At 36.3% G+C, this 22,664-nt stretch overlaps 1 protein-coding gene across 3 annotated transcripts in view; it reads left to right on the forward strand.

Moving 5' to 3' along the window:
• Window positions 1–22,574, forward strand: part of aop (ETS variant transcription factor anterior open) — a 134,987-nt gene extending 112,413 nt beyond the window's left edge. For all 3 annotated transcript variants that reach the window (XM_090382302.1, XM_090382303.1, XM_090382301.1), the window contains exons 6-8: window positions 14,722–14,856; window positions 20,169–20,418; window positions 22,209–22,574. In XM_090382302.1, coding sequence (XP_090238428.1) covers window positions 14,722–14,856; window positions 20,169–20,418; window positions 22,209–22,371 — 548 coding nt within the window. In that variant the 3' untranslated portion in view covers window positions 22,372–22,574. The remainder of the gene's footprint in view (window positions 1–14,721; window positions 14,857–20,168; window positions 20,419–22,208) is intronic.
• The last annotated feature ends 90 nt before the right edge of the window (window positions 22,575–22,664 follow it).

Below are 22,664 nucleotides of genomic sequence, written 5' to 3' on the forward strand. Positions count from 1 at the left end.
TTTTCATCAAAATCAGTATAATTTTGTAATTTTTCCTTCCTGCAACAAGTTTTTCCTTTATTCTTTTGTAGGACTTCTTATTTCTACTGAAACAGGTAAGAAGTCGTGTTTACTGAAATTTGTGTCATCAGTATTTGCACAGGATATTTCATGACATTGAGAAACAGGACACTGAGATTCAATCCAGAATTGCAATGGCAAAATAGCCTTTCAAGCATAAACTGTCGTTTATTACACAGAAGATGTCACAAGAAATTAGGAAGAAGATAATAAAGACATATATTTGGTCAGTGGCACTCTATGCAGCGGAGACATGGATTCTAACAAAGAGAGACAAAAAGAGACTTTGAGGCCTTCAAGATGTGGCGCTGGCACAGGATGGAAAAAATTTAAATGGGCTGAAAAAGTATCAAATGTGGAAGTATTAAGATGTGTCCAAGAACAAAGGAAAATTCTAGGTAGAATAAGATCAACTAGACTTAAATGGGTGGGCCATGTGATTCGACATGGTGGTTTGTTTCTGGATGCAATGGAGGGGACTGTGGAGGGAAAAGGCCTTCATTGGGACATTGCTGTATGAAGCAGGACTTTGAAATTTTTAGGAACTAAAACAAACAGCACAGGTGAGACAAAGATGGTGACAACTCATCACAGGAACTGACCAGTCCCAAGACTGAATTACTGATGATGATGAGTATTCACAAACTGCTATACCTAAAGCAGACTGCATCCTGTGTCAGAATTAAGTGTTTCTGTTTTATTACTCTATTTTCGAAAAGATAGATTTAATAAAGAAAACTGGAGAAATAATGTGCACAAGGAAAAAAATAGTAAGTACAAAGAAACTTGAAACATGAGAACAAAGTGGAGGGCAATGACACTTGCTTGTGTCAATCAATACAGCATGTAGAGTGCTTCAATTAAAATGGTTTATCATTGTTACTACACACTTTTACAACCTTAATTATTAAATATTAAACAAGGCTGTGAAGACTTGTAATTATATTCATTGTTCCTGCCCTCTTGGAAGGTACAGTGGATATGATCAGTCTTCCACACAGAGTGGAAAAGGCCTGCAGTAAAATTCTGTCAGTAATGTGAGCTTTTTTTTTATTAAGTAGCTGAGTTAGTCAGATTTCTGTCAAGTGCTGTATGGTTTGTCTTTTGGGAAATTTGGGTTTTTTTCTCCAGTACAGAAGAAGTTTTTTTTTTTCATCCAGAATAAAAATTCTGTTTTATTTTTTTATGGGGGGGGGGGTTAATTGATTCAAAAGTGAAAAAAAAAAAAAAAAAAAAAGATAAAGTTGAGGAAAACCTGAAGATTCAACGCTCCGATAATGCGATAATGAGTAGCTTGTTTGAAACATTTGTCTAATAATTAAAACGGCATTTTCAGGTATAACAGGCTACTGTCAAAGAAAGTACAAAGTAAGAAGTTAATTTTAATTAATAGTGAGACAGTATGTGGAAATTAGCATTAGCAGAGGCATACGATGCAAGAAAGCAAGCTTATGCAGCATCAGCCAAAAAAAAAAAAAAAACCTCTTCCTATTTCACTTATCTATTCACTCCAAATGCTTGTCCAGCTCAGCCTTTTATTTAGGCTGAGCTGGACAAGCATTTATTTCAGCTATCAACTTCCACAACAAGAGACGGAAGTCTGTTCCAGCAATCAACTACCTGTTGGCTAAAGGCAAATTTCTACACATCTATTCTACAACTGTCTTTCCTCAGTTTGAATCTATGCCCCCCTCAGGTTCTTAATCTGAGCAAGAAGAATCCCATCAGCATTGAGCTTGCTCAAGCCGTTCAAGGCCTTATACACCTCAATCAGATCACCTTGCATGTGCCTAGTCTCCAGGCACTACAATTTGCAGAACTTAAGCCTGTCTTGGTAAGAGCACCCCTATGTTCCCCCTCACCAATGTTGTTGCCCTTCTTTGTACTCGTTCTAGCAACTCTACATCTTCCTAAAATGAAGCCTCCAGACTTGTACACAGTATTAAAGGTGTGGCCTGACCATTGCCTTGTACAACTGGATAATCACCTCCTTGTCCCTGCTAGCAAAATTCCTATATATCATTGACAAGACACCATGACCTGATCTGGCAGCCCATCTACACTGCTCAGCAAACTATATATCTGACTGCACAATTACCCCCGTGTCTTTTTCACTCTCCACTTCCCTGAGTATAGTACCACAGATTGGTACATTCCTTTTGGGTTACTGCTACCCATATAGAGTACTTTGCATTTGTCAATGTTAAACTTCAGTTGCCTCTTCTCTCTTTTTTTTTTTTTTTATATAAACCCCAAACATGAGAGGTATTAGAACCTATAGTACTTGGTACCGTGCTAGGGTTGGAGGTTGAGAAGACGAAAGAAGATATTTGTTGACGACAGGACTTGAACTCCTGTAGACTGTAATTTTCAGGAAATATGTATGAAGGAAAGTTGTTCCAGAAAACGGCAGTTGAATGAATAAACAAGGAAGATGAAAAGTTGGTTCTGTAACTTTGAAGTTGGACAGTAAATGTATGTTGGCTGGTGGCAGAATGCGTTCGGACTGTTTTGAAAGAGCGAGCAGGAATTATAGAAGCCAATTCAGAAGAACAGTGCCCATGGAAGTATCTGTAGAAGAGGCATGCAGCAGAAACAGTATGTCTATGAGACAGTGAATGGAGAGACTTTGTTAGCGATGAATCATTAATTAACCTAACTGCCCTCTTTTGAATGGAATCATTCAAAAGAGGACACTACTGATGTCCTCTTTTGAATTAGAAGCCTGAGAGAGGTTTTGGGGGCACCACCCCAGATGTGGGAACAATATTCCATGGTAGGGCGGATTTGCAATTTATACAGAGTGAGCAGCAGTTTGGAAGAAAAGTAATGCCGAGAGCGAAGCATTAGCATTAGCATTAGTAGAGGCATATGATGCAAGAAAGCAAGCTTATTAAGCATCAGCCAAAAAAAAAAAAAAAAAAGAAGCACAACCACTACTCCCATTTCACCCCTCCGTTCGTTCGAAATACCTATCCAGCTGAGCCTTAAATTTGTTTAGGCTATCAACTTCAACAACAAGTGATGGAAGTCTATTCCACAAACCAACTGTCCGCTGGCTAAAGGCAAATTTCCGCACATCTATCCGACACCCGTCCTTCCTCAATTTGAATTTATGCCCTCTCAGGTGATTATTCTGAGCAAGAGGAAGAATCCCATCGGCATTGAGCATGCTCAAGCCATTCAAAGCCTTATACACCTCTATCAGATCACCTCGCCGATGCCTAGTCTCCAGACTCTGTAATTTGCAAAACTTAAGCCTTTCTTCGTAAGAGCAACCCTTTGTTCCATTCACTAATCTTGTTGCCCTTCTCTGTACCCGTTCCAGCAGCTCTACATCCTTCTTGAAATGAGGCCTCCAGACCTGTATACAGTACTCAAGGTGTGGCCTGACCAATGCCTTATACAAGGGAATAATCACATCCCTCTCCCTGCAAGAAAAATTCCTGTATATCATTGACAAGACACCATGAGCTACTCTTGCAGCTCGTCTGCATTGCTCAGAGAACTTCATATCTGCCTGCACAATTACCCCAGGTCCTTTTCATTCTCTACCACTGTCAGCGTAGTACCACAGAGTTGATATGTTGATCTGGGGTTACTGTTTCCCATATGTAGTACTTTACATTTGTCAATGTTAAACTTCATTTGCCACCTCTCAGCCCATCTGCTCAACCTTTCCAGATCCTGTTGCAGCAGCAGCAGCATCAGTAGTGTCCTTAACAACCCTGCCAACCTTTGTATTGTCTGCAAACTTGGACATTAAGCTTGATATACCATCATCTATATCATTTATAAATACAGAAAACAACAATGGACCCAACACTGAACCCTGAGGAACTCCAATAATAACATTAGTCCACGTTGAGCAGTGTCCATGGATTACCACTCTGTCTTCTGCCACTCAACCATCCCTTTATCCATAGCAGCAATTTGCCTCCAATGCCACTCTGCTCCAATTTGTGCAGCAGTCTTCCATGCGCAACAGTATCAAAAGCCTTTCTAAGATCCAAATATATAATATCAAAGTTATTCCCTGCATCCAGTTCTTTTGTGACTACATCATAGTATCCAATCAAATTGGTCAGACAAGACCTGCCCTTAACAAAACCATGCTGTGTCTGAGCTATAACTGAATTCTTGTCCAGATGATCCTCCATTAATTTTCCTGGAACCGAAGTTAAACTAACAGGTCTATAATTACTTGGCAGCCTTTGATCCTCCTTTGTGAATTGGGGTTACATTTGCACATCTCCAGTCTATGGGTACCTCCCCTGAGTGCAAAGAAGCTCTCATAATTATGGCCAGGGGTTTGCTTACTTCCTTTGCTGCCTCCTTTAATAAAACTGGATAGATCCCATCCACCCCGGGTGCCTTTTTTATGATATCCTCAACAATTTCTCCTCCACTTTCCTCTCAGTTATTAGAAAATCATCTAGCTCACTGCCAATGTTTACTTCACCTACGACATTTCCCTTCCTGAATAACTCCTCATGTGTGAATGTAGATGCAAAATACTCGTTTAGATTGTTAGCCACCTGAGCAGGATTCTCAACTGTTGAACCATCAACATCCAGTGGACCAATCTGATTCATCCCTTTCATTCTTGAGATTAAATAGGTAAAGAACTCTTTTCTGTTTTTCTTTGCATCCTTTGCCAAGGATTTCTCATAATCTGCCTTTGCCTGCCTAATCTCCTTTGTGACTTGGTTACAGACCAACTTATATCTATCATAGGCTTCGATGTCAACCATTAATTTGTATGTATCCCATACATTTTTCTTCTCTGCCATATGTCTCATTAGTTCATCTGACAACCATTTAGGCCTGAACCTCGAACAATATTTCTTGGTTGGTATGTAAAGCCTGGTAGCTTCCAAGATTAGTTCCTTGAATGCTTCCCATTTTGAATTTGCTGTTGGTAACATCATCAGTTGGTCCCACTGTATAGAATTTAAATACTGTCTCAGCCCATCATAGTCGCCTTTACGAAAGCAAAAACCCTTCCCTTTACCTCTGATGGTAGTTACCTCCTTGAGTAAATCCCACTTCAGAACACTGTGATCACTGCCACCTAGTGGTTCCTTTATCTGCAGATTCTTAATGCATGAAGAATCACTACTGATAATCAGATCAAGAGTATTACTCCCTCTAGTTGCCTCCCGAACATGCTGGTGTAGAAAACAATCATCCAATAAATCCACAAAAGCCTTGCTAGTGTGTGAGTGATCAGCCCACAAATTCCAGTCAATATCTGGGAAATTAAAATCCCCCATTATAAGACTCTCTGATTTACTGGCCCATTCTATTTCCCTGTACAGTATCTTATTATACTCATCAGAGTCATTAGGCCTATAGCACACTCCTACTCTCAATTTTGATTTACCCATGCTTATGTCACACCAAACTGACTCGACACTGCCCTGTCCATCGATGTCGACTGGCTTCACTTCCTTGGATTTTATGTGTTTTTTAACTAATAGCATAACCCCCTCCTCCCTTCCTATCCTGTCTATCCTTTCTGTAGACGTTGTACTCCCCAAATTCCAGTTCTGCATTCCTTATATCTGTGTGACACCATATCTCTGATATCCCAACAATATCTGCCTTTGATGTTTTGAGCAAAACCTCAAATTCATCAAATTTATTTACTAAACTCCTAGCATTGGTGTACACGCAAGTATACATGCACCTGTTTCTATTCTTAGCTACCCTAACACAACCCATGTGTTTACTTGTACCGCAATGACTTCCAGCAGTCTCTGAAATATCCTGCATATTGTTTTTCAGGCTTCTGCTCATTCCAATAGAAGCAGTGCAAGAATCTCTTTCACCTCTGCCAGTGGCTACTGTTAATCTATTTGTCTTTGTCTCCCCCCAAGCTAGCAGTTTTCCGACCCAGCAGTTTTAGATGCAGAGGAAGCAATATTTGTAATGTGCTTGTGCCAAGAGAGATTAGAAGTCAGTGTAATCCCCAAAAGAGATATATCATTTTGCCTAGAAATCAGAGTGTCACCAAAGATAAGCATAGGAGCAGAAGAATCCTTTTTTGCAAGATATAAGACAAGACTGAGTTTTAGAAGGGTTGAAATCAACTAAGTTGTCTTTGCCCCACTGGAGAAATACCTGAAGATTGGCATTTAAGGAATTGGTAGCAGATTTTCGAGAAGTTGAAGCTGATTGAGCAGGGCAAGGTTTCTCAAAATGGAAAGTGGAATGCAATGTGGCAAAACTATGGATAGGATTTCCAGTCAATGGAAGAAGGTCATTAATATACAAGAGGAAAAGAGTGGGGGGAAAGAACTGAACCTTGGGGGACACCGGCATTAGTGGAGAAGTTAGAAGACCGAGAGCCATCTACCATCACCCTCAGTGAGCGATCAGAGAGAAAACTAGATAACCAATTACAAAAAACAGTTGGCAAACCATAAGATGGAAGCTTGTTTAGAAGACCTTTAGGCCAAACACGATCGAAAGCCTTTGAGATGTCAAGGGCAACTACTTGTGTTTCACCAAACCTTTCCATTGAATTAGTCCATAAATGGGTAAAATAAGCCAGAATATCACCAGTGGATCGACACTGACGGAATCCATACTGGCAATCGTTGATCAGACGGAAGGTTTCTATGTAGTTTAAGAGTTGGTGGTTAATTGATTTCTCCATTACTTTAGAAAGAATAGAAGTAATTGCAATGGGACGATAATTGGATTGGAGGGATTTGTCACCCTTTTTAAGAACTGGCTGGATATGAGCAAATTTCCAAGTAGAAGGAAAAACACCTTTGGAATAAGAAAGTGAAAAAAGGCGGCAAAGAACAGGAGTAAGTTTAGGAGTACAGGTTTTGAGAACAAGTGGAGAAATACCATTGGGACCTGGAGCTTTCTTAGCATCAGTATTTGTCAAAATCCTTCTGACATCCTTTTGAATGGTGGGAGGTGTTTTACCAAGATATTAATACATGAGTTGGAAGAAAAATGGGATGCTAGCAGGTCAGCTTCTCAGCCCATTTGCCCAACTTATCTAGATCTTGTTGCAGTAACATACTGTCATTAACAACCATGCCAATCTTTGTATCATCTGCAAAATGTATAACATCATGCTTTTTATATCATTGGTAATTATTGCTACTGCAACAGGATCTAGAAAAGTTGGGCAGACAGTTTGTTTAGAAAAGCTGGGCAAACTTGAAGTTTTAACATTGACAAAAGTAAAGTACAGCATATGGGTAGCAATAACCCCAGAGCAATCTATCAACTGTGTGGTACTACACTCAGGGTTGTGGAGAATGAAAAAGACCTGAGGGTAATTGTGCAGTCAGATATGAAGTTTTCTGAGCAGTGCAGACAGGCTGCAGGAGCAGGTCATGGGATTTTATCAATGATATATAGGAATTTTTTTGCAGGGATAAGGAGGTGATTATTCCCTTGTATAGGGCAATTGGTCAGGCCACACCTTGAGTACTGTGTACAGGTCTGGAGGCCTTATTTTAAGAAGGATGTAGAGCTGTTGGAACGAGTACAGAGAAGGGCAACATGTATAAGGCCTTGAATGGTTTGAGCAGGCTGATGGGATGCTTCTTCTTGCTCAGATTACAAACCTGAGGGTGGGGGGGGGGAATAAACTCAAATTGAGGAAAGACGGTTGTAGAATAGATGTGTGGAAATTTTCCTTTAGCCAGCAAGTAGTTGATTGCTGGAAAACTGCCATCTGTCATTATGGAAGTTGATAGCTTAAGTAAATTTATGGAAGAAGTGGACAAACGTTTGGAGTGAATGGATGGGTGAAAGGGGAAGTGTTTTTTTTTTTTTTTTTTGTCTGATGCTATATAAGCTTGCTTTCTTGCATGATATGCCTATGTTAATAAATAGTGAACTGAACCTCTTCATTTATAAAGAACAGGACATCTTTAAAAGTTACTTAAAATAGTATAATATATAGAAATAAAGAGGAATTTACCTCAATGCTTTTTTATAGAATACTTCAACACGGCACATCCTGAATTCAATCGGATGTAAAATTATTTCTTAATGGCTTCCTTCCCTCAAAGAATAGTCCGACACATGAATGGTCCGACGTATCTGCGATCAATAGCTAAGGTCCACCAACACACAACTCTGAGTGCCAGAAGATATTATGTCTAATAATAAAATCATTAAAATGATTGCAGTGTGCAAAAGTTAAAATCATTAAATTAATTAAAATAAGTTAAACCAATTTTGAACAACTATACAGGTAGTTCTAGACTTTACGAGTTAATTCGTCACTAGCGCACTCGCTCGTAAAGCAGGAATTTATTTCCCATAGACATAAGGTTAAAAATAGAGGTTACGTTATCAACAATGAAATTAGTTAGCTAATTAGTTTATGTTTAAACAATGATTGATTTATCCAAAGAAATGAAAACGTAGCCTGTAAAATCAAGCAAATTATAATAATAGAGAAATTATTTACGCATTACAAATGTTAAAGAATGTTTATTCTTCATCATCATCATCGACTAAATGCACACTGGTTGAGCACTCATTATTGACTCGGCACTCGTTGCACAAGGAGTTGTCCTCCTTGTGCAACAAAGCGTTCCTCCAAGATAATCTTCTCTTTTAATTATAAATTTCACGATTGCATGCATAACATTTTTAAACGACACAGACAAATTGCAACTAACACAATTCGCATGGAGTAACAAGTTTATAAAGCTTAAAAAAAAAAAGGAATGAAGAGACAATTCTGAAAATTTATTTATGTTTTTTATACGATTGAAGATTTCAGTAAAGGGAAAATGCATTTCACTATAATCACGTAAAAAATTACACAATTCCAGCTATCGGTATTTTCGCAAATGCAAGAAGATCGAGTTTACTACCCGTTTATAATTGTTTGCAGTAACAGAAAGGCCCAATAAACAGGAAAGTGCAAATTGTTTTTATTGTTTTATGGTTGTGACCTCCAGAAATTTGCTTTAGAAAAATATCACAAAGGCTGTTAAAATTTATTCTTATAACGGGAACATATGATAGCGATGAAAATGTAGTGCATTTAATGATTTGAATTGGTAACTAATACAATTTACAAACCACGCTCATGACCTTTTATATGGCCTTAAGGCCATATAAAAAATTTTATAGAGATTTTAGCTTAGTTATACAGCGAAAATTTCAACTTCCGAGATCTTGAAATGAATTACCAAAAAACAATGTGTTATTGAGTTCACATTACGATGTTTTAACGATACGATGGTGTCTCTGGAACTGATTAATATCGTAAAGCAGGGTACACTGTATTGTATAGCTGTGCACCTGGTTTGGAATGCGATATTTATGAATGTTTAACATTCATTTTTTGCAATTAATGTTCATATTTTCGACTTTGTTGATACTTGGGGGAAAAAAACTCGTAAACCCGAAAACTTGTAAAGCGAGAACTGCCTGTATATAAATTTAAATTATTTTAATTAAATTAATGATTTTAACTTTTACACACCGTAATCATTTTAATGATTTTATTATTAGACTTAATGTTTTCTGGCACTCAGAGTTGTGTGTTGGTGGTCGGGTTGGAGGATCGTAGATATGTCAGAGCATTCATATGTCTTTGAGGGAAGGAAGCCATTAAGAAATAATTTTATGTCTGATTGAATTCAGGAGTGTGTTGTGTTGAAGTATTCTACAAAAAAGCATCAAGGTAAATTCCTCTTTATTTTTATATATTAATGTACAAATGTAGAACTCATTGAGCATCACAGCTCTGTTTTTTATTTATATTAAAATATAAATAATATAGTAATGATACGAGGTTATATTTCAAACATGGGAATTGAAATAATTTGATAATCTTGGGGATGCTTTGATCCCTCAGTGAGTATGACAAAGCTGGGATTTGCTTTAGAAATGATATTATGATCCACGAGTTGACCAAAATTACTAATATCATTTTGAATGAAAAGCTTACCAAAAGAGGCAAACTGGTTATTCATTTAAAACTCTGAGTGCATGTGCATGCTATTCTTTAACACTGCATTGTGGTGCCCTGGAGTTTTAAATGAAAGTGGATTCACCTCTTTTATTGATGCTATTCAATTTTAAATGATACTAGTAATTTTTAGTTCAACATTGTGAATAATATAATTTTTAAAGTAAACCCCAAGCCTTTGCTGAGAATAGCAGTGTCCTCGGGTGCCAAAAAATAGAACACAAAAAAAGTGTACTGTTATCAGATTATGAGGTTTTTTTTTTTTTTTTAAATGAAAACTCAAAGCACGAGAGGTATTAGAACCTATAGTACTTAGTACCATGTTTGGATTGAAGGTTGAGAAGATGAAAGAAAATACTTGTTGACTTGAATTTCTGTAGATTGTAATTTTCAGGAAATACATATGAAGGGAGGTTGTTCCAGAAAATGGAAGTTGAATTAATAAATGAGGAGGAAGAAAAGTTGGTTCTGGGAGTTTGAAGTTGTACAGTAAAAAGGATGCTGACTGGTTGTGGCATGTGTTGTTGTTTTGGTTTTTAGGAGCATTAGCAACTAAGGCCATATTGCTCCGGGGATATGCGGTGGTCATTTCTTGACCTTTCCGCATCCTCCGTATTTGGTGGTCACGGGCTCGAACCCCGGTCTAATCAAGAAGCATGTGCTATGCACTGCTGCTCCTGCCCACCTGGCTACAGAGGCGCCCTTGTGGCATGTGTTCGAACTGGTTTGGAAGAGTGAGACAGTGGGAATTATAGAAGCCAATTGAGCAGAACAGTGACTATAGAAGTATCTATAGAAAAGGCATGCAACAGAAACAGAATGTTTGTGAGACAGAATGGAGAGACTTTCTTTAGAGATGCAGAATTAATTAACCTGACTGTCCTCTTCTAATGGAATTTAGAAGCTCCAGATATGTGAAAACAATATTTCATGGTAGGACAAATTTGCAATATGTAGATGTAGAGAGTGCGCAACTTTTTGGAAGAAAAGTAATGCCGAGAGCAAAAGAAAGAACCCAGTTTTTTAGATGCCAAGGAAGCAGTGTTTTGTGATGTGCTTATGCCAAGAGAGAGATTAGAAGTCAGGGTAATCCCTAATAGAGATATGTGATCTTGTCTAGAAATCTGAGTGTATTCGAAGGTAAGCATAGGAGCAAAAGAATCCTTTTTGTAAGATATAAGTACATTTTTACAAGGATTGAAATCAACTACATTACCTTTGCTCCACTGGAGAATACTTAGAGATCAGCATTTAAAGAATTGGTAGCGGATATTCGAGAAGTTAAAGCTGTTTGTACAGGGCAAGGTTTCTGAAACTAGAAGGTGGAATGCAATGTGCTATCATCAGAAAAACTATGGATAGGATTTCCAGTCAGTGGAAGGTCATTAATATACAAGAGGTAAAGAATGGGAGAAAGAACTGAACCTTGCAGAACATATGCATTAGTGGAGAAGTTAGAAAAGCAGAGCCAACACCAGCAGTGAGAAGTCAGAGAGAAAACTGGATGCCCAGTTACAAAAAACAGTTGGCAAACCATAAAATGGAAGTTTATTTAGAAGAACTTTATGCCAAACACAATCAAAAGCCTTGGAATTATCAAGAGCAACTGCTTGAGCTTCACCAAACTTTTCCATTAAATTTGTCCATTGATGGTAACATAAGTCAGTTTATCACCAGTAGATTGACACTGACGGAATCCATACTGGCAATCATTGATCACATGGAAGATTTTTAGATAGTTTAAGAATTGGCGATTTGGATACAAGCCAATTCTATACACTTAAGTTAGTTATAAACCAGTTATACAAATATATTAACAAAAATCAGTAGCTTTCGGGACGCGTGTCCCTTTGTCAACTGACAAATTAAATACAATACAACGAGCTGAGTGAGGCACGTTAATCATGCGTCATTGTTTTTGTGCGGACGTGTGCTGCTTTCTACGCCACTGATCATCCAGCAATAAAACGGTTGTCTCCAGGATGGGATGTAGACGTATGCCTTTCTGGCGATTTAATGCCTTTGGATAGCTTACTATGTCAAGTGACTCTAGCCATAGGCGGTGGCGAGAGTGCCGTGAGTGGTCTACTATTTCAAAGTCGCGTTTGGGGTCAAGATCGTGGTTGGTGGCCCAAAAATGTTCCGCGACCGCGGACTGGTCAGTTTTGGCAAGCCGGATTGCTCTGTCGTGTTCTGTGAGGCGATCCTGGAGACGCCTTGATGTTTCTCCTATGTAGCAACTGTTACAGTCTCTACAGGTGATGCGATATACCACATTGCTGCGTAAGACAGGTGTGACAGGGGTCTTCACGCTAAGTGTATATTAAACTATGGACCCCAGTACTCCAGGCCCATTCGTTACTATTCAAGCCAATTCTGATATGCAACATTCTTATGTTGAACAGCCTTAGCACATTTATGGGAAAACCAAGGTTTAGAAACAAGATTTTAAGGTGGAGTGTGGACTAAAGGATTTCATTCCTACAAGAATAATTTCACTGACACAAATCTGAGAAAACATTGACATCAGAAGATTTGAAACAGTAATCCAACCAAGGAAAAGAATAAAAGAAATCTCACAGATTATCCCATTTTGCATTCTTGTAATGCCAAACAATGAGAGATTGAGAATGACCATGAGAGAAAGGCTCCATTATAGAAGAGACCATTACCAAGTTTTTATCTGAGGTGCCTGTCAGACCACTCATCTCAACCGTGTACTTAGAAGTGTTGTTTGCGAGAAAAAGATCAATTGTGTTGGCTGTGTGGTTAGAATTGTCTTGTATTGTATTGTAGCAGGTAAATGAACAATTTGTGTGAGGTCATCGGTAATTGCAAAAACCTTATTATTTTATTGACTAGGTAGGTCCATATGTCTAGAGAATGGAAGCTAGTTGGAGTTGTGAACATTAAAATCACAAAGGAAAATTAATCCAATTTTAAGAATGTTAGACTGGAGGAATCAGAGTTTCAAGCGATTAGTGGAGTTGGTTGAATGATAAAGGCAACAGATGAATTTGACAGAATGTGGTAGAGAGATTTTAAGCCAGAGAAGATCGACAAGAAGAGATTCAAAATTATTAAGATTCTGACAAGAAATATCAGAGCTGACGTATGCATAACACCTTTGAAGCAACAAAAGGAATCGTGCAGTGAATTATTACAACAACTGAGATGAGCAGTGGTTGAATCAATTGATGAGTTGCTTGTTTGCTAAGATTACCCCATTGGAACTTGTGTGAAAATCTATTTTTCTTTGGCAAAATTGAATAGTGGTTAGAGCATTAAGGCACTAAAATAATGATGATAAAAATTGCTGCGTTAGAATCTTAAAGATAAACTGAAAAATCTAAAAATAAGTCCTAAAAATGCAGCTTATTTAAGGCCAAATGATAAAAAATAGTATCAAGTAAAAATAAATAAAATGAGCAACATTGATAGCCAAGGTTTTGTTAATATATGTAATCTATTTGAAAAGTGGAATATATACTGAAAAAAGAAGCTTGTTGGCTGTACTCAGGAAAGCTATTTGCTACTCTTAGCTGAACAGTGACATTTCTCTGTTACACACATTTAGTTTGACTTTCAAATTCCTATTGCATGTGCCTCAAATTAAAAAAAAAAAAAAAAGGCAAACTTCAGCCATTATCAACCCACTGCAGGATGGAAGCTTGTTTGTTATTTGGTTTTTTAGGAGCATTAGCAACTAAGGCCATATTGCTCCGGGGATATGCGGTGGTCACAGGCTCGAGCCCCTGTCTAATCAAGAAACGTGTGCTACGCTTTGCTTCTCCTGCCCACCTGGCGCAGGATGGAAGCCTCCTCAACACTTCTTGTTGAGGGAAATGGACCATGATCTGCCACTGGTCCAGTGCAGGTTGGCACATCAACTGTATTTAGCATTCAGGGGCTTGAACTCTGGTCTATCCAAAGAGCCTGTGCTACTGCACTCCCGCTCCTGACCACTTGGCTACAGAGGCCTACTGCATGTGCCTCATTCATATTAATAGTGGCACTGATGCAAGAAAGCAACGTCCAACGTCTCTAATAATTTTCCTAGCACCAGATGGAAGTTTGTTTCAACAATCAACTATGTACTGGCAAATTTATGCACATATGTCCTGCAACCACCCTTCCTTAACTCCAGTGGTCAGGAGCAAGAGTGCATAGCACGCGTTCCTTGAGTGGACCGGGGTGTAAGCCTGTGACTACTAAATACGATAAATATTTGTATCGATGATTTATTGTAAACTCTACTGATTTGGTTGTTGTGCCGGAGTATAAACAGAAAATTTATGTATTTATTTATTTATTTAAATTTATGCCCCTCATGAGCAAGAGGGGCCATCAGCATTTAGCTTGCTCAATCCATTCTGAGTTTTAAACACCACACTCAGATTTCCTTGCAGGTGCCTAGTTTATAGATGCTTCTATTTGCAGAACTGAAGCCTGGGAACTAGGCACTTGTGAGATCTAATTTTAGGACAGTTTAATTCCTTTTATCTTTAAAATTATAATTTGATTTTTAATGATTTAATGATTTTAATTTAGTATATTATGAAGCAGGTAGTGTACTTTTTATAAAATGTAGTAGTATAGACCTTTTTTTATATTTGACTAGCAGTTAATTAGAATATATATCTTTTTAATAAATATGCATATTTAATAGTAGCAGATACTTTATCTTTTAGGATCTCCAACTTCCATATGCAACAGAACAATGTCTCCACCAGATGGCACTACTCCAATCACAGCTGCTGTTTTGCCTCAAATACCTGCAGGACAAAGAGTAGATGCAAACACTGAAAACTCTTCAGATAAAATAAGTGAGTACCACAGTAATTTTTGGATGCAAGCTATGCTTTGTTTTAAACAGTTCTAGGAGACAGAATAGGCTGGTCTTAAGACTGAAGCTATAATAATAGTATAAACAGTGTTCATCATTTGCATGGCACCTGTCAGATTCCACTTCTTTTTTTTTTTTATTGTAATTTTAAAAAAATTGAGAGCAGGGTCAAATCTTTTATATACGAGGGCTGTTCAATAAAGAATGATCATAATTTTTTTTTTCACAACACATCTTTATTAAACATCCATATTTTGACAGCCCTTTTCAAAGTAATCCCCATTTGATTCCACTGTGTTTCTGAAGAATGGTAGAAACTACATTTCTACCATTTTTCAGAAACATGGTGGAAGCTATTTTTTTACATGAGTTTGAGAATCGCTTCTGATGTCTTTACAGCTTGTTCTGACGACTGGAAACATTTTCCTCATAGCAGCTCCTTTAATTTTGAAAATAAAAAAAAATAATCATGATGCAAGGTTAAGGCAGTAGGGTGGACGAGGAACACATTTGACATTAATGCTGGCTAAGTACTCAATGATAGTGTATGTGCAATGTGAGGTCTTGCATTGTTGTGATGCAGCATCCACTCACCTGTGTGCAGTACAGTTTTGTAGTAAGGTCCTGTAACAGTCGTATGATGCAGCACAACACATAAAGCCACAATTTAGCTTTTTTTTTTTTTTTTTTTTTTTTCTTTTTGTTTGTTTTGGCAGTGATGAAGATTTCCAGATAGCTTTGTTGCTTACTCTGGGTCGAAATGATGAAGCCGTGTTTCATTCGCCATTATTGCCTTATACAGAACTTCACCATTTTCAGTAACCATCCATTGGAGCTCCTGACAAACCTCCATGCAAACTTGCTGGAGTAGTCTTGGAACACTAGCATGCACAAACAAGTGTCATATGCAAATGGTCATGGAGAATACTGTGTGTGTGCTTCCTGCTGATATTTTAAACATCTGTGCCCAGTTGCCCTATTGTTATAGGATGATCTTCTCTCACAGTTACAGCAGTGTTTATGATTTCTGGGGTGACAGCAGTGGTTGGAGCTTCAGGACCACCGATTTTTGTGATTGAATCACATTCATCTTTAAACATTTTAAACCACTTCTATATAGAAGCATAGATTCACTATAAGCCTCTTTTAACATTTCATATGCTTTAGCTGTTTTCTTGAGATGGGAACAAAATTTGAGAGCACTATACTGTTCCTTGCATGTCACATCCATTGTTACCTAGATGAAACTGAACAAGTGTTAACTTTACTGACAACCAAGGTCACACCATGAGTTAACTTTTTTTTTTTTTTTTTTAATAAAAAACTGTGCAGTTGCTATGTAATGCAGATTGGTTTAGTCTTAAATTCTGCAGCTCAGCTAGAAATAGCAAGCAGTACGGTTCATGAAAAAATATTCTTTATTGAACGTTCTTTCTTTCAATTTTTTTTTTATTGAACAGCCCTCATACTTTTCCCCACCATGTTTCTCTAAATAATGATGCATATTTTCTTTTTTCATTGTAATTTACCTATATGAATCATGACATTCTTTGTTTGGTGTCTAATAGGCACTGTGGAAGCAATTGCAATTACATCTTTGTACTTCTTTCCAAAATGGTATCTCTTGGACTCCAGAGAATTTCTTATGCTAGTATATATTTTTATCCATTATGACAATAAATTTTGGATAGTATTGTGCTCTCCTTTATGCCTTTCCCATTTTTGGCAGCAATTAAGTTTTAATTTTGGAGAATATGTTTTTTTAAAATTTATTTATTTATTTTTTACCTTATAAAGTTGTTAATTATTCTATATTTTAATTTGTTGTCTCACAAGAAACTATGGAGAAGAACATCCATAGTCAGTACTTTCTACATATACTCATTACTTTCTTGTTGGCTATAGATTTTAGTTTCTTTTGTGATCTAAAATAGAGAAAGAAGAGCTGTTTTTGGAGGATGACATTATTTCGGGAACTTATTCAGTAACATTTTTGATTCAGGGAGCTTGCTGGCCAATGATAGAAGTGAAGATGTAGTTGAAAAATGAAGGAGAGAAATGAATGCTGAACAAAATAATTCCAATGTAGAAGAATACAGTAAATTATCCGTGCAAACTTCTCTCTCAGGAAGACATAACAACAAAGTGGATGTCAGAGTTGTCTTGCAATAAAGAAATATCACACCTTTGTTAAATGATATTAGATTTCCAGATATTAAGGGGTTAGTAAAGAGTATTAAAAGTAAAAATTAAATGTATGCAAAAAAAACATTAATTCGGATTTATGTGTGCAACACCTTATTCTTGTTAGCACTACTAGATTGTAGCAGTACAGTTAGAAAGAAAGAAGTTAGGGGGGAAAAAAAAGAAGCCAATATTTATATAATTGTAAATTATACTATTATAAAACTCAAGTAAATTTAGAGCAGTCTTTCAGGCACACAGGAGAGATATTGTCATTGTTTCAAAACTCAAGTAAAACTAGAGCAAAGGCTTCAGTCATATGATAGTTATAAAATTTTATGTAAATTAATTGGCAAAAGCCTCACCTGCGTACATAGTCAAAAGTAAACCAAGCTTGCTACCAAATGCATAATCTCAGTTCCTTTTAATGTATTCTTTCAAATTTGGATTTCAAATAGTGTAGTGTAAAATATGTATATACATAAAGTAAATTGATTGACCACTTGTAAGAAAAAGGATATCAATTAATATCGATTATATATATATTTTATTTGAAATGCATTATATTTGAAAGGAAAATTTCAGTTTTTTCATTTTGGAAAAATTTTATGCTAAACCTGTGTAGTTACAGCTTAATATGAAAAAATACTGTTAAAACTACATTAAAAGAATTATTCAGTATCTGCTTATTTTCAATTATAAATCATATACAGATGATTTCCAATTGTAAATAAAGGTGTTACCACTTCTTCAGCAATTACTGTCTTTACTACTTTTGTTAAAAAAACAGAATGGCTAAAAATTTAAAATACACGATCTGATGCAATGAGATTCTGTATGTTAAATCTTTGGTCATTCTTTCCTCTGTAATGGTGAAGTAGAAATAACAGCAGTCACTGAAGAAGTGGTAGGAATGTAATTTCCAATTGAAATTAAAGAGATATTTAATTCACACTTAGATATTTTGATATATCACAGTATTTCTGTCATGACCGATAAACTGATTTAAATAACTTTATTAAAACAAATAAAATATACATAAAACTGATGTAAAATAAAAGTGCTAATATGTTAGTAAAACAGTAGCTTTTGGGACGAGATGTCCCTTCCTCAGCTGAACAGTGAATAGTGTGCATATATACATTACATGGAATAATAATATAAGAAACAACTGGGCATGATCAAGAATCATACATCTGCCATCGGTAAAGCAAGACCACGTACACATGATGAATGATGCATGAATATACATTACATGGAATAAAATAAAATAAGTAATGGGCATGATCAGATGTCTGGTGCCGGTAATGCAAAACCACGTGCACGAGATGATATATGATGATGATATTTTGATATATGCAAGAAAGAAACAGATTTTTAGGTATAAGTTCTTTAATCCTCCTTTTAACATGTTTATTAACTATTGGACCATAGCTGATTAGGGCCAGCTGTGTTCAAGTGGTAGATGCTGCCGCAAGTAAGGAGGTTGTGGCCTCAAGCCTGTACACTGCCACAAAAAATGCACAGCCCATTCTGAACTGTACCCTGAAAGTTTGGCTGCCCTTAATAATTCAATATGTATGCAGACGCATGAATTTGTAAATTTTTCTGGCCTTGGCCATCTAGAGAGTTAAGCAGAAATTTATTGTATTTATTGACATTACCTGTCATGTTACAACTATTATAAAAACTTTATAATAACAAGGCTTGTAGTCATTTGTTATAAGATAGGGGTGGCCAATCTGTGGTACATGTGTCACTCGTGCCTTGTGCATCTGTTGTTAGTGGTCTACCTCCCAATGAAAAATATGAAAAATTATACAACTGGTTTTAAAATTCAGTTTTCCAAGGTGTATGTGTGTGCATGCGTGTGCGCGCCCGTCCGTCTGTCCCCCAAAGGGTATTGAAATATATAATTGATTGGTCAAAATGCAATTATTAATTAATACATAAATACATTTATTTTTTCATGTGCTTTATTTTTGGTGAGGTAGCTTCCTCTTTGAGAGCCAGTAACTTATCTAGTTCATTTCAAATAGCCTTGGTTAATCTTGTGCCTGGTAATGCACATCTTCCTTCTCTCTTACTCTTGTTTATATATTTTTGACCCAAAACAAAGGATGCTATGCCATTGCATTTACAATAACTTAAAGATAAGGAACAAAAGGAGTGGGATGTTTAAATAATTATAATATTCTGAGTGGGGTGCTAAATTATTTTTGGCACATGCATAGTGTGTTGGTATCAGAAAAGTTTGGAAAGTACTGACATACAGTTTAAATTCTACTTTTCTTACCAAAAATTATGACTTTGGTTCAGCATGATGAACATTATTTACCAGCACACATTTACTACCTTTTAGTTTTATTTTAGCACAGGCAAGTAGGGGCCCTAGTGCGCTTTCTCATGGCATTGATTCTGTGAAGACAAATATTTGCCGACCTATATTAGGGGTTTATTTGATAAACATAATTTTTATTACTTTTTTCTTTATTATAAGTAAGTACTTAACATAAAATTCCTTTATGTAGTAACAAAACCATGCTATGGCCCCAGTTGCTGATCAGTGGGGGGGGGAGTTTTTCCGAGCTTCTGTAAGTGCCTGTTGGTGGCCTATGATGCATTTTCAACATATATCACATGCTGCAGGAAAAGGTTGGCCATCCATATTTACAAGGTGTTGATTTTTGTCATCATGTTAGGATATTGCCATCTTAAGCTGGCAATGATTACTTTTGTATAAAAATTACCAGAGGCTAAACTTTTATTATACAAGCTGAATTTAAAGAAAATAAATATTTGTTAATTTCATAAGTTGTGTTTTAAATGCTTTCTCTAATTTATACTGCTGTTTAAAGGCTAATAAATGGTCATTAACTGTTTTAATGTCTGTTAATTAAATTAACACAAACCTTATGCAAAAATGGGTACAATATAATGGAGTTGTAACCTTTTTTAGTCAGTTAGTGACTGTACAAGTATACATTAAATTTATTATTAGCTGGAACTGGCTAACTGAATGGGATACTTATTGTGTTTCTCACCACATAATTTTTTTTCAATTGAATGATTAGTTGAGTTCTTTGTTAACACTTTTTATTGTTTCAGATGTTCGGCTACTATGGGATTTTCTGCAGCAGTTACTTAATGATTCCCAGCAGCGATACAATAGTTGTATTGTGTGGAAAGATAAAACAAGAGGTGTATTTAAGATAACTGATCCTCATAGGCTTGCATGTCTCTGGGGAATGCAGAAAAATCACCTCAACATGAATTTCGATAAAATGTCCAGAGCTCTTCGCTATTATTATAGGGTTAAAATTCTACAGAAGGAACCAGGAGAAAGGCACTGTTACAGGTACACATTTTTTTTATTCCTTTTTTTTCATGTTTTTTTCATTTAATTTGTGTATAATAGTTTAGTTTTCAATAAATTAATTGGAAAGCATTTTCTTTGTTCATTTTTGAGCCATTGTCAATAAAAGATTTAGGGTTAGTTTAGCATTTGAGATTGTGATGGCATAATTTTTATAGTACTCATTTGACATAAAATTGCACCGTGTATATTTTATTATCTGCAGGAAATTGCTTAAACTAGATATGAACCACATCAACTGCTTATGAATTGTATATTATACATCTGCTTGCACAGAACATAGTGGCTGTTATACCTGCCTAAGCTTAAATCTGCTACTGACAGTTATTTCGATTTATAATATATAGTATGAACCAGAGCTGTGATGCCCAATATATGAATATTCAATTTATAATGTGTTTCTTTTCTTTTCTTTTTTTTTTTTTTTTGCCTGTTATTATATTATTTACAAGAATTTTATCTTCTAAATTAAGATGTAGTTACAAGATTCAGGGCACCTCCTTAGCCAGGTAGGTAGGAGCAGCAGTGCGTAGCACATGCATCTTGATTAGACCAGGGTTCGAGCCCGTGACCACCAAATACGGAGGATGCAGAAAGGTCAGGGAATGACCACCGCATATCCCCAGAGCAATATGGCCTTAGTTGCTAATGCTCTTAAAAACCAAATAACAACAAGATTCAGCCAGAAAGTAATGTTTTTTTTTTTCTCTCTTCTTGGACCATTGCAATATGTAAGTGATAAGTTCTTTGGTGTAATACTACATTCAAGTCCAGTTTTTTCAAGTTACAATTTGATCTGATAGTAATACAGCAGCAGTAGTAATAGAACAGAACTTGACTTGCAGTTAAAGCAATGGGTAGTGATAAGTTAGTCATTGAAGATAAGAGTTCAATTTGTAAACATGAAAAATTGCAGAAAATGCTCGGTAATGGAGGTATCATTAGATGCTGCAAAAAATGCAAAGATGAAGTAGAGATGCAACTTGCATGATGACTGGAGTTTCTTTGGTTGAGGAAGGTGTGATTCTTTTACACTAATTGCTTTTAAGAGCTATGGTTGACTTCAATGACAAAAATGAAAAGTCACACGTGAAAAATTCATCCCAAAGAGTGAGATGAATTTGTTAAAATTGTCTAAGTTTTAAATTGTTGATTGATTTTCTGTGACAATGCCACATTGTATATAAGTGTGTGCACTGCTGAGGTCACTGAAAAATTTGGATGGACTGTAATGTTCTGCACTTCTCGTAGTTTTGAAATTGGCCTCATCAGAATATCTCTTCAGTGCTGGAAGAAAATGCTCAGAAAGATGGGAACTGCATTGAAAAATCAACATGGTTGGTATACATTTAAAAAAAAAAAAAAAAAAAAACCTTTTTATACTCTGGTTTAATCTCCTCTGATCTATGTGGTATGACCACATAGATCAGAGGAGTTTACAAGTATATTATCATTAATATATCTTGCTGTCTTGTGGATTCAAACCACAATTAACTCAAATATGTGGAGTATTGTTACTTCCATGTTGATCACTCAACTGCATTAGGCTGTATATGTATCTTGTTAATTTCATGAAATAAAAATGAGGTGGCATTACTTTCTGATTGACCTGTGAGTGATAAGTTAATCGGTAATAGGTAACTGATAAGCTAAACCATATACTTTACATGTGCATATGTAAAGTACAGTGTTTTTCTATATTTTAGAATGAAAGTTAACAAACCATCCTGCTTTTGGAAAGCATTTTAAGTATTTTTGCTTTATTCTATTAGGTTTCTTCGACATCCTAGTGAACTACGTCATTGTAAACAGAGAGCACTATTAACACGTGACAAAGACAATACGGGAAATACTATTTTGGAAAGTAGTGATACAGAGGCTGCTTTAGACATGAGCATCAAAGATGAACTGTCCTCCTCAGGGGAAGTAGAATAAATGGTGTAATATTATATAAAAAAAAATTGTTCAACTTTTCCTGGTTAAAAATGAACTTGCATGTTGCAGGATCTGCATTTCTTGAGCTTTGTACAGAAAATTAGTGGGTCAAGGTGATCTTGTGGAGTGACCTACATAATGTGCATATATTATTGCACCATGCGCCAAAAATGCAAACAACACATACACTCCAGTGATGTAATTATGTATATATAATATATTATATATATATGTATGTATGTACGTATGGTTGACTTTTGAGGTTTGTTGCCTCATTAGAGGTTCACTAATTT

The sequence above is a fragment of the Mastigoproctus giganteus genome, chromosome 10 (assembly GCF_048544385.1).
Source record: "Mastigoproctus giganteus isolate SK-2022 chromosome 10, ASM4854438v1, whole genome shotgun sequence".
Classification (NCBI taxonomy): domain Eukaryota; kingdom Metazoa; phylum Arthropoda; class Arachnida; order Uropygi; family Thelyphonidae; genus Mastigoproctus; species Mastigoproctus giganteus.